The 13508-nt window shown below is 38.0% G+C and overlaps 2 protein-coding genes across 4 annotated transcripts; both read left to right on the forward strand.

Moving 5' to 3' along the window:
* Positions 1-298: 298 nt before the first annotated feature.
* On the forward strand, positions 299-5046 carry LOC117554779. Its single transcript, XM_034229292.1, has 8 exons — positions 299-351; positions 1381-1425; positions 1525-1572; positions 1713-2784; positions 2920-3075; positions 3321-3412; positions 4289-4346; positions 4738-5046. The coding sequence occupies exons 4-8, from the start codon at positions 2095-2097 to the stop codon at positions 5044-5046; spliced, it is 1305 nt and encodes a 434-aa protein (XP_034085183.1). The 5' UTR covers positions 299-351; positions 1381-1425; positions 1525-1572; positions 1713-2094.
* A 1395-nt stretch (positions 5047-6441) lies between these two features.
* Positions 6442-12062, forward strand: LOC117554788 (coiled-coil domain-containing protein 74B-like). Of its 3 annotated transcripts, XM_034229303.1 has the most exons (7): positions 6442-6975; positions 7863-7910; positions 8742-8859; positions 11072-11267; positions 11369-11469; positions 11582-11641; positions 11750-12062. In XM_034229303.1, exons 1-7 carry the CDS (start codon positions 6618-6620, stop codon positions 11874-11876), a joined length of 1008 nt encoding a protein of 335 aa, XP_034085194.1. In that variant the 5' UTR covers positions 6442-6617; the 3' UTR covers positions 11877-12062. The 3 variants fall into 3 exon arrangements, with proteins under 3 accessions (XP_034085194.1, XP_034085196.1, XP_034085195.1); XM_034229305.1 differs by lacking the exon at positions 11582-11641; XM_034229304.1 differs by lacking the exons at positions 11369-11469; positions 11582-11641.
* The last annotated feature ends 1446 nt before the right edge of the window (positions 12063-13508 follow it).

The following is a 13508-nucleotide window of genomic DNA, read 5'->3' on the forward strand; positions in this document are numbered from 1 at the left end:
GTAATATATTAATTTATGTAGCCTCTCAAATCTGTTGCTACACTCAAAAAAATGATTCAAGCCCTTCTTAGACTTGACACATTAAAAATGGTTTCACTTTACTTAAATATTTTTATTTAAGAAATAAACCTAAGTATAGTTCATTAGTGTAACACAAATTACATTAATCAATTCACTTATTAAATATATTTAAGACAGAGCAACTCAAAATGAATTGTTTTCATTTGGGACCGCCCCTTTGCACATCACCTTTGCGCATGCACAAAATCCGTTCTGTCATTTGCCGCCTTTTGTCTAACACTGACTGTGCAAACTGACTGGGGAAACTGACGGTGGAAAGTCTATTATTTGGTAAGTATTTGTTTTTTCTAGTAGTTTAGAATGTTCCCTGTTTCCAAGTAATGCCTTTTCATAATATCGACAAGAATATTTGAAACCACCGTGTTATATTTTGCTCCGTTTTTAGTTGGGTCTAAACAGCAAGCTAGCTAGCTTGCTAGATATGGTTAGCATTGAATACTGGATAGTAGAGATCATTAGATTATATTACATTAGATTTAACGTTATTGTCATTGAACACAGTACACCGAAATTCAGTTTAAGTTCAACCAAAAAATGCAACGAGTAATTAAAGTGCATGAGGCAAGCTAGCTAGCCAGATAACTGGTTTGTTAGCTAGCTTGCTAGATACGGTTAGCATTGGATACTGGATAATGGAGATCATTAGATTATATTACATTCGATTTAATGTTATTGTCATTGAACACAGTACACCGAAATTCAGTTTAAATTCAACCAAAAAATGCAAAGAGTAATTAAAGTGCATGAGGCAAGCTAGCTAGCCAAATAACTGGTTTGTTAGCTAGCTTGCTAGATACGGTTAGCATTGGATACTGGATAGTAGAGATCATTAGATTATATTACATTCGATTTAACGTTATTGTCATTGAACACAGTACACCGAAATTCAGTTTAAATTCAACCAAAAAATGCAAAGAGTAATTCAAGTGAATGAGGTAACAGTATGAGGCAGAGCCTGCATGCAGCCCAGTAAGCGCCGCCATTTTCTATCATAAAGCTCAGCAGGTCTGTCCATCTCTCTCCTGGCCTTAGTGCAGGCAGAGGAGGACAGGCGGAGCCACTCGTTTCTGTAGGAGTTCAGTTGAGTTGAGTTTTTTACTGCCAAATATTTAATATAAATAATGAGATAATATATATGTGAATCTTGTATGGGTTACTTCACTCACAAGCAGGCACCCAGAGTTGTGCAGAAACGTTTTTTGGGTTGTGCAATCTTAGGCAATTATGTGTTTTCTGTGAAAATTCAAATATATAAGCATTTTAATCACACCTCTAAAATATATTTGTTGTCTTTTGCAGTTTGATCAGCATTAACAAGCACCTTGGGGAAACCTCTTATTTATGGTAAGTACACGGCTACTTTCACAATACTTGCACAAGCTGATCTGTGACATTGTTAGTTGTTCAGTGTCAATTGCTAATTCTATTTATTCTCTTTTTCAGGTTATGCATGTGGCAGTGCAAACACTGCAGTTTGGAACTAGCTAGCAGGTATTTGTTGTTAAAACATTTCCAGCAGACACATGCACATTTAAGGGGCAGTTAAACTGTAAAAACATTTTTATGTTCATCTTTGATATAATCCTAATGTGTTTCTTTCTTGTTATTCTTTCACCTTGTTTCTGCTCTAGATTAAAAGGTGTTCCATAACGGCAGGTCGGGCGCTTCTGCGCATCATCTTTGCCGACCAGTCTGACTAGAAAACTGACCCTGGATTCGGGAATCCCAGCAACAGTTGAAGAACTGCACACATTTGTCAAGACATCTCTTCAATTGAAAGAGGACTTCCGTCTGCAATACATGGATGTTGACTTTAACGAGTTCATGAATCTTACATCAGTGTCTGAAATTCAGGATAAAAGCACACTGAAAGTAATTTACTCTCCTATATTGTCAAATATTGAGCCCTCCATCACTTAGTACACAGTTGACTCATTTGATAAGACCTCAATTACTGGAAGCTCAGAGTCTCTAATCCCTGCATCATCAATAGCCTCATGCTGCAGTGATGATATGGTGTATACGTCAACCCCGCATCCATCCCCTGAAGCTCAGGCCTCACAATTGTTATCCTGGCCCACAGTTTTTGTGGTTCCTAAGCTCACCTACGAGGCTGAATTTGAGCTTCATCTACAGAATGCAGAGTTTGAGACAACTGGTACATACTTCCAGCCTGGCCTAAAGCTGAAAGGAGTCATTCTTGATGGCCTAGCCCAAGAAATGATCAAATTCACAAAATATCCAAAAGACTATCAGTGTGAAGAGGTAGCTGCAGCGTTGACGAGGGCCCACCCTTGTTTGGGGCAGCTAGGATCCAAGATAGGATTTGGGGGGTGGAAACAGTCTCTTAAGTACAAAATGCAAAACTATCGTACAAAGCTTGGCCGTCTTGGACATCCTGAAATCCTTGTGAACTCCTTAAAGCACAAGAAAACAGGCCAAGGCAAAGCTGCAGCAAACATAAAAAAAACAAGAAAAGCTGAAATAAACTACATTCCTCTGCACCCAGAAGGCGAAACCACAGAAAGCTTGGAGAACGAGAGAATTGCCTTATTGTCAGAACTGAAAAAGCGTGACAATGAAGTGGTGATAAAAGCAAAAATGGAAAAAACCTTCTCTCACAGACGCCTTGAGATTGTGGAGCAAAGGCCTTTGATAGGGGACTTCAAATGCAGATGGCCTGCTCTGTTTCAGCAGAGTGAAGTAAGTAAATATTTGTATTTGTTGACAGTCTTTTATTATTATCCTTTGTGATTCATGTCTACATCCTTGCATGGTTGTGATTCTAATAAACAAGTAACAATTGGTTGTATTGTGCTTGTTAATAATATTTTTAAGGTGAATGCGGAGTTTTTGAGGATCACAACATCACCACTTCAATCAAAGTTCATGTGGCAGCTGGACCACTTCTCAGACAAGCTCTTGAAGATCTTCAAGATCAAAGGAGGACTAAAGGGCCACAAAATCAAGGAAGCCCTTGCAATATCAGATTTGGTTAGTATAAATGCAGAGAACCTCGTTTTTCACTGTATTGTTTTTGTCCATGCTCATATGAACACATTTAAGAAATTGTCTGCTTTTATAGTGTTTTTAAGGCAATAGCTTATTGTGGAAATGTAGGGGTAAGGAGTCCTGCTTAGGGAAACACACGACAGATACAGCCCTCTACTTTGTAGACTACCTGCTCTGTTGCACATGCATTGTGCTTAATTGTCTTTGATTTATCGCCCCTGCTTTAGTTTGAAAACATCCACATCAAGAGGGGGTGCATCCTGCGAAGCATCGCGATCTACCTCAACGAGGATCCAGACTCTTTTTTAAGGAGTATCAGGTATGTTTATCACAATATGTTTTCAATGTAGTGGTTAACAGTGTTACCCACAATTATAACCACCATTACTTACATTGATAATAAGAAAATTCTATGGCGCACACAACCCTATCCCTGCTTACATCTAAATATCTTATCACATATCATAAATACATGCAGAAATAAATAAATGTATACATTAATATAGGAATGAATATATGTAAGAATGAATAAATACAGAAATAAAAAAATAATAATAAATAGATACAGAAGTAATTTCATCGGGCAAGTGTTAAAATAAATATAGAAAAAAGTGAATTAATACATTTATACAGATATAAATACATCTATAAATTAACATAGGAATACAATTGATAAATACAAATGTGAATTAAAACATGAATATATCTGGAAATAAATACAAATAATAAATGAATGCTGAAATAAATATTTACATTTATATATAAATACATCTATAAATGAATAAATAAATATGGACATGAATACATATGTAAGAACTTATAAATAATTGAATAAATACATAAATAAAATAATAAATAAATGCTGAAATACAGAAATATATTAATCAATAGATTCATGTTTAAAAAGGTATGTGAATGCAGCAATTACTAAATTGTTAAAAGAATAATTACATAATCACATAAATCAAGGAAATAAATTATTAAATAATAAATAATCAAATACTTATCGAAATAAGTAGGTAAATGCATAATTAACTACAGGAATAACAACAAATTACATGATTAAGTAGGGATGTAAACAAATAACTTAATACCTGAATTAATAAATAAGATAAAGTTGATAATCAAACAGAACATACAGGAATATATCTTTATAATTTATTTATGTAAACATTTTCTTACAAGCTTAATTTAGTTCTGTGTTGGAGGTCCTAACCTTCTCTGGTATCACTCGGACATTTTTGTCCAAATTGGTAATTTTTCACATCAGATTTGGCTATAATGATTTTGTGTTTTTTCTAGATACTTTTTGGAATTTCAATTTTTCTAATCAGTCTCGAATACACTGTGTACAAATTACCCTAATTGTCCATTTAAAAAATGTTCCCACACTTCCCAAAAAGTGTGGGGGAAAAATATTTAAATATAATATTGTTATCATATCATTTTATCATTCAAGTTTTTGAAAGTGGACATTTTTATCCTGAGTGGCCAGATTGGGTAGTACATTTGAGTGATACCAGAGGGTTAGTCTAAAACTGTTTTGATCAATGAGGAGAGCCACATAAGTAAATCTGCTTCTATAAAATGTAGTAATTCAGGTTTTAGTTAACACATGTGTTGTATGCTTGTGTCTTTGTTCAGGCCACTGCCTCTGAAGATGCCAAGAGGGACATGGCAAACACAGTCATGGGCATATACACACTTCAAAGAGATGTGGATGGGCAGCAAGAGGACGTGGGAATTGTCATCGAAGGCAATATAGTCATGGACAACTTGGGCAGCGTGATTGTGGGGTTTGTCATGCTATTGGGACTTATTTATGCCCTGGATTTGAGCTTTCCGGACAACCTCAAACACACCTTCGAGTTCATGCAGAAGGTAGTGATGAATCTGGATGGGCACAAGCTGAATGGTAAAATCGAAAGTCTGAAGATCAAGTTGTTCGATTGAAATGTGAAAAAGAAGTGACTCATGAGTTCATTGTTGTCATTTTATTCACGAGTTTCCTAATCAGAGCAGATTGAGCCGTTATACCAATCATTTGTGCTTTTCTGTATTTGTTTGTTTCAACACACTGTAACACTATTTCCATATGTTGGTGTTTGCAGTGCACTCTTCATGTTATGTGTTATTGTCCTGTTAGAAGAGCAGTGCATACCCCTGTTATATTGTATTCATTGTATTTGGCAAAGGGAGATTTGTAAGTCAATTATAGGAGTTCCATTTCTCTGCCATTTTAAAAATGGTATTATCTTTCAGAAATGTTTTTCATCTTTCAGTGTGAATTCATTCATTTTTAAACACTATTGAATGGAGGATTGTTTTGAATAATGTGAATTTAAAAATAAAAAAAACTAAACCATGTTTTCTATCATGTGTAACACATTTTTATTAAATTATATTTAACCTCATTATTTCATTTTCAATTAATTAAATAGGATTTAGGTGGACTAGCATTATCTAAATTCATAAAGGTAATGTTATCATTTTACTTAAACTCTATTTGAAAAATTTGAGTTGGACTAACTCATTTACATTATACTGCATGGATGCCATTAGTTTGAGTTTGTGCCACATATATTTATTGGATGGAAAACCTGCCAACAATAAAATTGAGTTAATCCAATGAGTTATTTCTTTGAGTGTATCTTATCTACTTGCCCGGCACTATCAATTCCCTCTAAGCCTGAATTGTAGAAAAACATTTCTGGTTTTTGGATGTGAAACTACAGTGATCATTTATACTTAGTGTCCCCAACTCATCTGTAAATATACCATAGTTTAACAATCAATCAATTAATCAATGTTTATTTATAGCCCAATATCACAAATGTTACATTTGTCTCAGTGGACTTCACAGTTTGTACAGAATATCAGTATGACAATACTCTATCCTTGGACCATCACATCGTACAAGGAAAAACTTCCAAAGAAACCCCACAGTTTAAAGGGGGAAAATGGGACGGCACACGGACAGACAGATGCCGTGTGTAAATTGAAAAGATAATACATTAACAATATAGTCCAAATGTTTGGAAATGCATGTGTCTATAATAATAAGATGAATCCAGGAGGATGTCAACAATCCTGTGGGAGCCATCAGAGAAGTAGTATGATGAGAGTCAGGCAGGACCACAGTGACGAAATCCAGGACTCAGGACTCAGAATCTAGGAGTTTAATGACCCTAACGAGCTCAACCAATCAAATGTCAGTGTTTAAACGATACCCATACTGCAGCCAATCCTAATACAGGAGGCGGGACTAATGGATCTTACCTGAGAGCTTCAACTCAGGGCTACAAATAATGGACTTGAACTGTTGTCATGGCAACGTTGTGTGTGTGAGTGAGAGTGGAGCCTCGTGTCAAATTAGCGCAACGGGTACTTGAGCTGTTTACGAGCAACAGAGTTTAGGAAACAAGATAGTTAGACAACAATGTAGGTTTTAAACTCCACACTGGAATATAATGGCAAGAGAAAACACTGTTAGGTGATGGTGGTAGTTTGTTCTCTTGGTACTAATGGAACACTTCGAGCAGAAACAGGTCGTCACCGCTAGCCAAAGAGGCTACAATGGTTCGTTAGCAATGTCAAGTCATAATCTTCCGCCGGTGCGGCATCTGCCACAATGGACCCGGGTCGGGCGCCTCGGGAAGCCTTGCTCGCCTCAGCGTTTACCTCCAAACAAACTGCAGCCACTGCCTGTCGTCCCTCCAGCTGACAAACGAGTGTGGAGGGCAGCAGAGGTGTCCTCTCACAGCGACACGGACCCCCACGTCGCGTCCATGCGGAGGAATATCCAGTTCCTTCAGCAGCAACACAAGGACACTCTCGAGAAGCTCCATGCAGAGATAGAGTATCTCAGACGGGAGAATAAAGGTGAAGAAAACAGTGACCTGAAACACTGCCATTAGTGTCAGAGAATTTCGATTTATCACAATAGCTCATACTTAAACCGAGGTCACTTAAATATGTCATCTAATAATTTGGGATAAGCACAAATAGTTGTATTTTTTGACAGTTGAATCATAGTCCTGTAAATTAGTGTATGCTGTGTTAGCTAGGACATTATAATATACCATTATAATATCAGTAGAGTAAAGTAAGACGTTTCTCAAAACTGAAGCTGGTTATAAAGTGCTTTTCAGAAGGGAAAACATGATTAAATAGTAATACAACCATTATATAAAAATAAAGGAAAACTAAATATCTAAAAGTGTGACCTCTTTAATTGAACCTCTTTCACTTTGCAGGAGTTTTTTTTAAGGTGAGAAGACACATTATACCTTATTGTTTCCAAGAGTAAATTGATATAATCAATAAAACTGGTACTTTTTGGACAAATGGCCCAGAGCCAATTAATAAGAACAATCCTTATCCCTATTATTTTCCCATTTAAAAGTTCCTGTTGTTATGTCTAACCACCCTTCTTGTAATGAATCGATGTTAATGGCACTCCCTGACTGTCTACTGATAGGGTGCTGAAAAGAAATACACTCAATCCAGGAACAGTGGTCGCATAGCAACTCCAGGGTTTTGATGGTCTCTCAGTGGGAGGTGGACACATATCTAGTGTCACTTTACTGAACAGGTCACATAAATGCACCTCACCACCCACCAGGAAGCTCCCCTCTCTGTCTGCACACTGTCACAGCCTTCAGGCCCCCATGGAAACACGCCTGTATGTCGGGACTGTGTTTCAACATTGTACCTCCTGTGTGCCTCCCTACAGTATGTCGCAAACTAATCCTATTTTAATGTTGCAGAGTTGCAGTTTAAGATGATAATGGAGCCTCCCAAGTCCTGTAGAAAAGGTAAGATGTGATCCTGGATTACAGTTTGATTTTGCTTGTGTGTTTCTTGCTAGATTGGAAGAGTTGAAAGTAGTGGACAATGTTGATCAAATATTCTAACACGGTATATGTACTTTTACATTCTGAGATAAATATATACAAAACAACCAGTCATTAAAGGGACATTATCTTGGTGTTTACAGTATGGCCAAATCTCTGGCAGATGACACATCTCACAATGTAAACGTTGTATTGGCAAAAAGTTCAAATGCAGCTTCAGAATGTGCAGAAAAAGATTCTAATTGTTTCAAGTTTCAAGGCTTTTATTGTCATGTGTGCATAGCTACAATGTAGTTATGACAATGAAAATGCAACACAATAAAACAGATGAAATAGTACAAGTAAATAGAATAGAAACAGAATAGAATAGAAACTGCAGAATAGTCTATACAGTAATTGGAATATTGATATATATGAGTTGCAAACAGATGAATGCTATACGTTCTTTCAAAAGTGCAGGTGTTTAACATTCGTATGGCCTGTGGGATGATAAACGTTGGTATTGGATTTGCAAAATAACTGAAATGTTCTAGTTGTAACTATCTGATATAAAAGGACAAGTGAAAGACAGATGACAATTTATAATGATCTTAATAATGGGTCCTTTTTTTTTACTTGCCGCTAATACTTTTATATGTTTGTTTACTTGCGTTCTTAAAGCTGCTTCTTATTTTTTACCTTGAATATGTAATTTATTTATTTTCCTTTTTGTCTGCACTGTCCCCTTCACTGTAACGATGGACATCTCCCTGCTGTAGGACTAATACAGGAATTCTGATTATTTTCTCATAGGAGTGACACAAAGTCGGCGAGGCATCAGACCCCCCATTCAGGGAAGTGAAGCCCGTACGGGACTCTACCTGGAGGAGACGCTGCAGGACACTCGACCCTCACAGGACCAAGCACTGAGGTGAAATTCTGCATTCTACATTTCAATCTGATTCAATACTTAACCGCCTACCTGCCTCAGTACCTTCGAGTGTGATAAGATTGAAAGTGTTTTAAGAATTTCAAACAAATCATAAAATAACCTAGATGTGCTGACAAAACATGTTTTGATTTCACACAGGTACATCTGATAAGCTCATACATTTGTGTCACAGTAATTCAGCCCAAGTTTTATCATAGTTTTGCAAAAAAATATCTCCTCTCACAATATCTCTATTCAACATTGGTTGTATTGTCCAGCTCTAAATGAAATGATATCAAAACACTAATACAAAATTACATGTTGGTTCATATTGCTATGTAATATTGAGATGAAACAACAAGTATACAATGTTAAGCACAATTCAGGTGGAACACACTGTGAAATGGGGATAGATATACTGCTGTCCATTAAGCGTGTGAAATGTTTGAAGTAGCGTGTAAGAAAACGTAATTCACACGGATTATAACCACAGTCAGTGGTGCACCACAGCCACAGTGTGTGAAGAAAAACAGTTCACAAAGTAGTGTGGAGCTTATGGTTTTAATGCTGACACATTTCACTGTTTTAAAAGTCAACTCTAAAGTAGATATATCATTAGTTCCCATTTTTATCCCATGCTCGTAGCTTCTTAGATTATATGATATGGGAGTCTTCTTTACTAACATTTAGAAAAATAAGTACATTGTAATTAGTTGAATGCAAAGTGTTCCTAGCTCTCTTGCATATGAAGAGGAGTAAGTAAATAAAGAGGCCGGCGCTCCAGGGTCTGGTTCTGCTGTGCGTTTTTGTGATGTAACGGTAAAACATTTCAGAATTCCTCCACGGGATGCCATTGTACATCACTCAACCCGCGAAATACACACACTCAGTACATAGCTAGACCCGCGAATTTGCGGGCCAGGAATTCGCTGGCACAGCCAGCTGGGCGGCTGGCCAGCGGCACAGCTGTAGGTAGGCCTATGTGTGTGTATTTCGCGGGTTTCTAAATGTTTTGTGCGTGTGTGTTTATGTTGACAAGGAGGTTTAATAACTGTGTGCTACACAAAACGTGCAGTCGGTTTCATTTTCATCGCCGTTTGTAGTAGAGTTAGCAGGGTATTTTTATTTTAACTCTCGTCCCAAATTCGTCCCAAAATTATTTTGTATCCTCCCCGACACTATTTTTTTCGACGACTGGACGTCCTTAAGCTCGAGCCCTGACTTGGGGAGTCCCCTGCACATTTGAAGAAAATTAATATAATTAAAATGGGCCCACTTTGAAATAAATAAAACATAGCTGCACCATAAAAAGAGTTAACGGATTGAATTATGACTGAAGATCGTCAGCGGTGTTCCTCTTCCGTGTTTTTCCTCCAATACGTAAAGGCTGCAGCACCTTTGACAACTTCTCTCTATATATCAAACATACCGGTAAGCCAGCATCGTTTGCTGTGAAAGCAGATAACTCTGTCCACACAGAATTAAATCCTGTGTTCCTCCGATACTTTTATTTTTCTTTGATTTATCCATAGTTCGCTCATCGAGCCGGGGGTCAGGTTATTCACCTGCAAGAAAAGGCGCTGGTGCCGGATATAGCAGGATATGACGCATATTTTAGTTGACCTAATTAAAACCGTTTTGTTTTTAATTTATGTGTCACAGTATCACCTCAAAATACAAGATACGAAACATTTTCAACCGTGCAACAAAATATAAATAGTCCAACAAATACTTTTATTTTATTTCCTTCTTATTTTTGTCTAAGCTCCAGGGAGCCAGAGTGGAGGGCTTAAAGAGCCGCGGGTTGCCGACCCCAGCGCCACTTATAGGCCCGGCATATGTACTACAGCTGCCCAGCGGGTCGAGCGGTCTCGTGTGGATGGACACGTTTCTTGAGCCGATTCCGTGTGGACGGAAGACTTTTTTGATATCTAATTCGGTTCGTTTTCGTCTCCGTTTCGTCTCCGTGTGGACGGGGCCTTAAGCAACGACCCATTGGTTCAACTGTAGTGCAGCCAACTTTTGAAACAGTCATTTAAAAGAGATGTCGAAGTAATATTAGATTTGTCAAATAAATGTGCAAAATATACATTATTTTATGCACTTTGATTTGGTACATCTGGTATCGCCTTACAATCAAGGCCATGGAATGGAAGTCTTGAACTGCCTTCAACATTGATTGATGATGTGATCTCACTGACTACTTGTGCAGCCTTGGAGATGGCAGCGACATTCTGGGATGTGCCAGGCAGGAGCCCAGCCTAGAGGTGAAGGGGGGGCTCATCACCTCATTACAACCTCTACGAATCCACAGCAACCCCTCCCATCCGCCGCGAGCCCCCACCCTGCAGGAATGTGAGGTCATCATTCGGCAGCTCTACAACGCTAACAGCTTACAGTCTCAGGAAGTAAGTGCCCTTCATCACATAATAATCATCTATATTATTTTCTTTCTAATTTTTTTTTGGGACATTTTTAATGGCTTTATAACAACCGCGTTTCTTTAAAGATCATACGTGTGAAGTCGTTGCTGAGAGATATTGTTTTGAGCAAAAAAATCACCCCAGAGAACTACATCCTGACAAAGGCCTTCCTTGTGGACGGAACCTGGTAAAGTGACAGACAATTTTATTACTGTAATCTTCATCAATATATAGGATTCCTTAAAAAAAAAACGACCACAGTTGTGATTAGGTTTTCTCTTTTTTGTTGCACCTGTCAGCAAAGTCACAAAAGAAAAGACATTTCCGAAACTTGGTCTTCAAACATTTCCCGAAAAGCCGTATGTAAATCTGTTTCTATGGACAACTGTTCCATCATTTTGCACTGACTGCATGCTCAAAAAGCCATCTTGGCCCCCTCAGTTAAATCTACATATGTTCTGTCCCAGGTCCGGACCCTCTCACTCTGGGGTGGTCCTCCCTGCCCTGAAACAGAGCCTCAGCAACAGCATCGCAGACAGACAGAGGAGGACCCGTGCTGTGCAGAGAGACCGCTTCAAAAGGACGGTGCACTGACAGGATCCCCAGTACACATCCAGTACACTGTTATCCACCACCATATAAAGTATTTCTGTCCTATCATATTTTCTTTTATAATTGTTCTCATGAAGGACCGCTTACATGAAAAGATAAACATAGTTTTTCATTCTGCACACAAACAGAAAAGGAAATAAAGTCACAAATGCAGTGTTGTCCTGGTAACGGTAAATGTATTTATTTATTGTTTACCAAACATTTTAGGACATTTGAACTATAAAGGTAGACATCTCTAACTGAACATGGCTGCTTTTACCAAACTGAGTCAGCATTCAGTGCGTTGAGCTTTTAGAGCACAGTTATTGTAATTCTGCCAAAATGATGGGGGAATTGTACAGTACTATATAGAAATAATAACTTGTTATTATTCAAACTAATTCATACTTTTATCACTGCAAACAACCAAAGTTAGCTCTCTAAAAACACATTAAGGAAAAAGAATAACAACTTTTTTCCCAGGCCCTTTTTCTACACAACAAAACTAGATTGAACTATCTCAACAAAAAAAGAGCTCTGTCCTGTTTTTTTACAACGACGTCTGCTCTTCCTGTCTTTTTAACATAATATTTTTGGCAATTGTCTTAACATTTGAGTGAAGTGAGAAGACACACAGCTGTGAAAAGCCAAACATGTTAAAGAGCCTAGCTTAATTTCACAACATAAATCAAAACCTAGCTTATAGTTGTGCAACCGCGTTGGGCAGGTTAAGAACTGCATGCAGCCAGGCGGGGCAGACAATTCCCGGAATGAACCCGGCTGAGCTCACTCCACCTCTAAAACCTTTGCTGATTCAAAGCTATCACAATGTGGATTCTCATACAGCCAGTGAGAGCCCAGTAAGAGCCAATCTGTGCCTCAGGGGCACTTATTTTCACAGTGAGCAAAATACTCTGATGGCAGACATTTTCAAGGTACCTCTCAATACCTCTCCATTAGTTACAAGTGAATAGCTCTCAGTCTGTCAATGTGTATGACATTTCTCCCTGCAAAAGTTCAAACACTGTAAAATGATGTTATGTTCAGATTAAACACATTGTTTCATGCATGCATCCACCAGATGGAGGTGTTTAGAGACATTGAAGAGTGTCCATTACATTTGAAGCCTACAATGTTTGAGAGGTTACAGATACTTTTATTGATTTCATATTCTGCATGGAGTTTGTGTCGTTGGAATATTGGCTAAATTATTTATATATCCACCTGAAAATATGGCTGTTTTGTTTTGACCCTTGGTAACAATATCACAAATTAAACCATAGTGTAATTAAACAAAAAGTATTTGGGGGAAATGACCAGTTACACAGCATTTTTAACTTCTACTCCCGAGGAAGAATAGGCCCTGTTTGTTTTAGTCTTTCCAATTTGTTGCATCACTGCGTCTTTGTGGAAATGTGGGAATTGGCAAGCATTAGCCCTTAAGAGCCAGTGGGTGCGAATCTATTAACATTCAGACAGCGCTGCAGTGATGAGAGCCGCTCTGTGCCAGCTGCAGGCTCACGAGCATGCTCACTGAAACCTCAATATCCAGAGGAACAGAGCTGCATCTTTATATACTTTACTTTCATTAATGAGCAGAAGTTGTCCCGCCACATTGGAACGCTTGTCATGCTC

The sequence above is a fragment of the Gymnodraco acuticeps genome, unplaced genomic scaffold (assembly GCF_902827175.1).
Source record: "Gymnodraco acuticeps unplaced genomic scaffold, fGymAcu1.1, whole genome shotgun sequence".
In the NCBI taxonomy this organism is placed as follows: Eukaryota; Metazoa; Chordata; class Actinopteri; order Perciformes; family Bathydraconidae; genus Gymnodraco; species Gymnodraco acuticeps.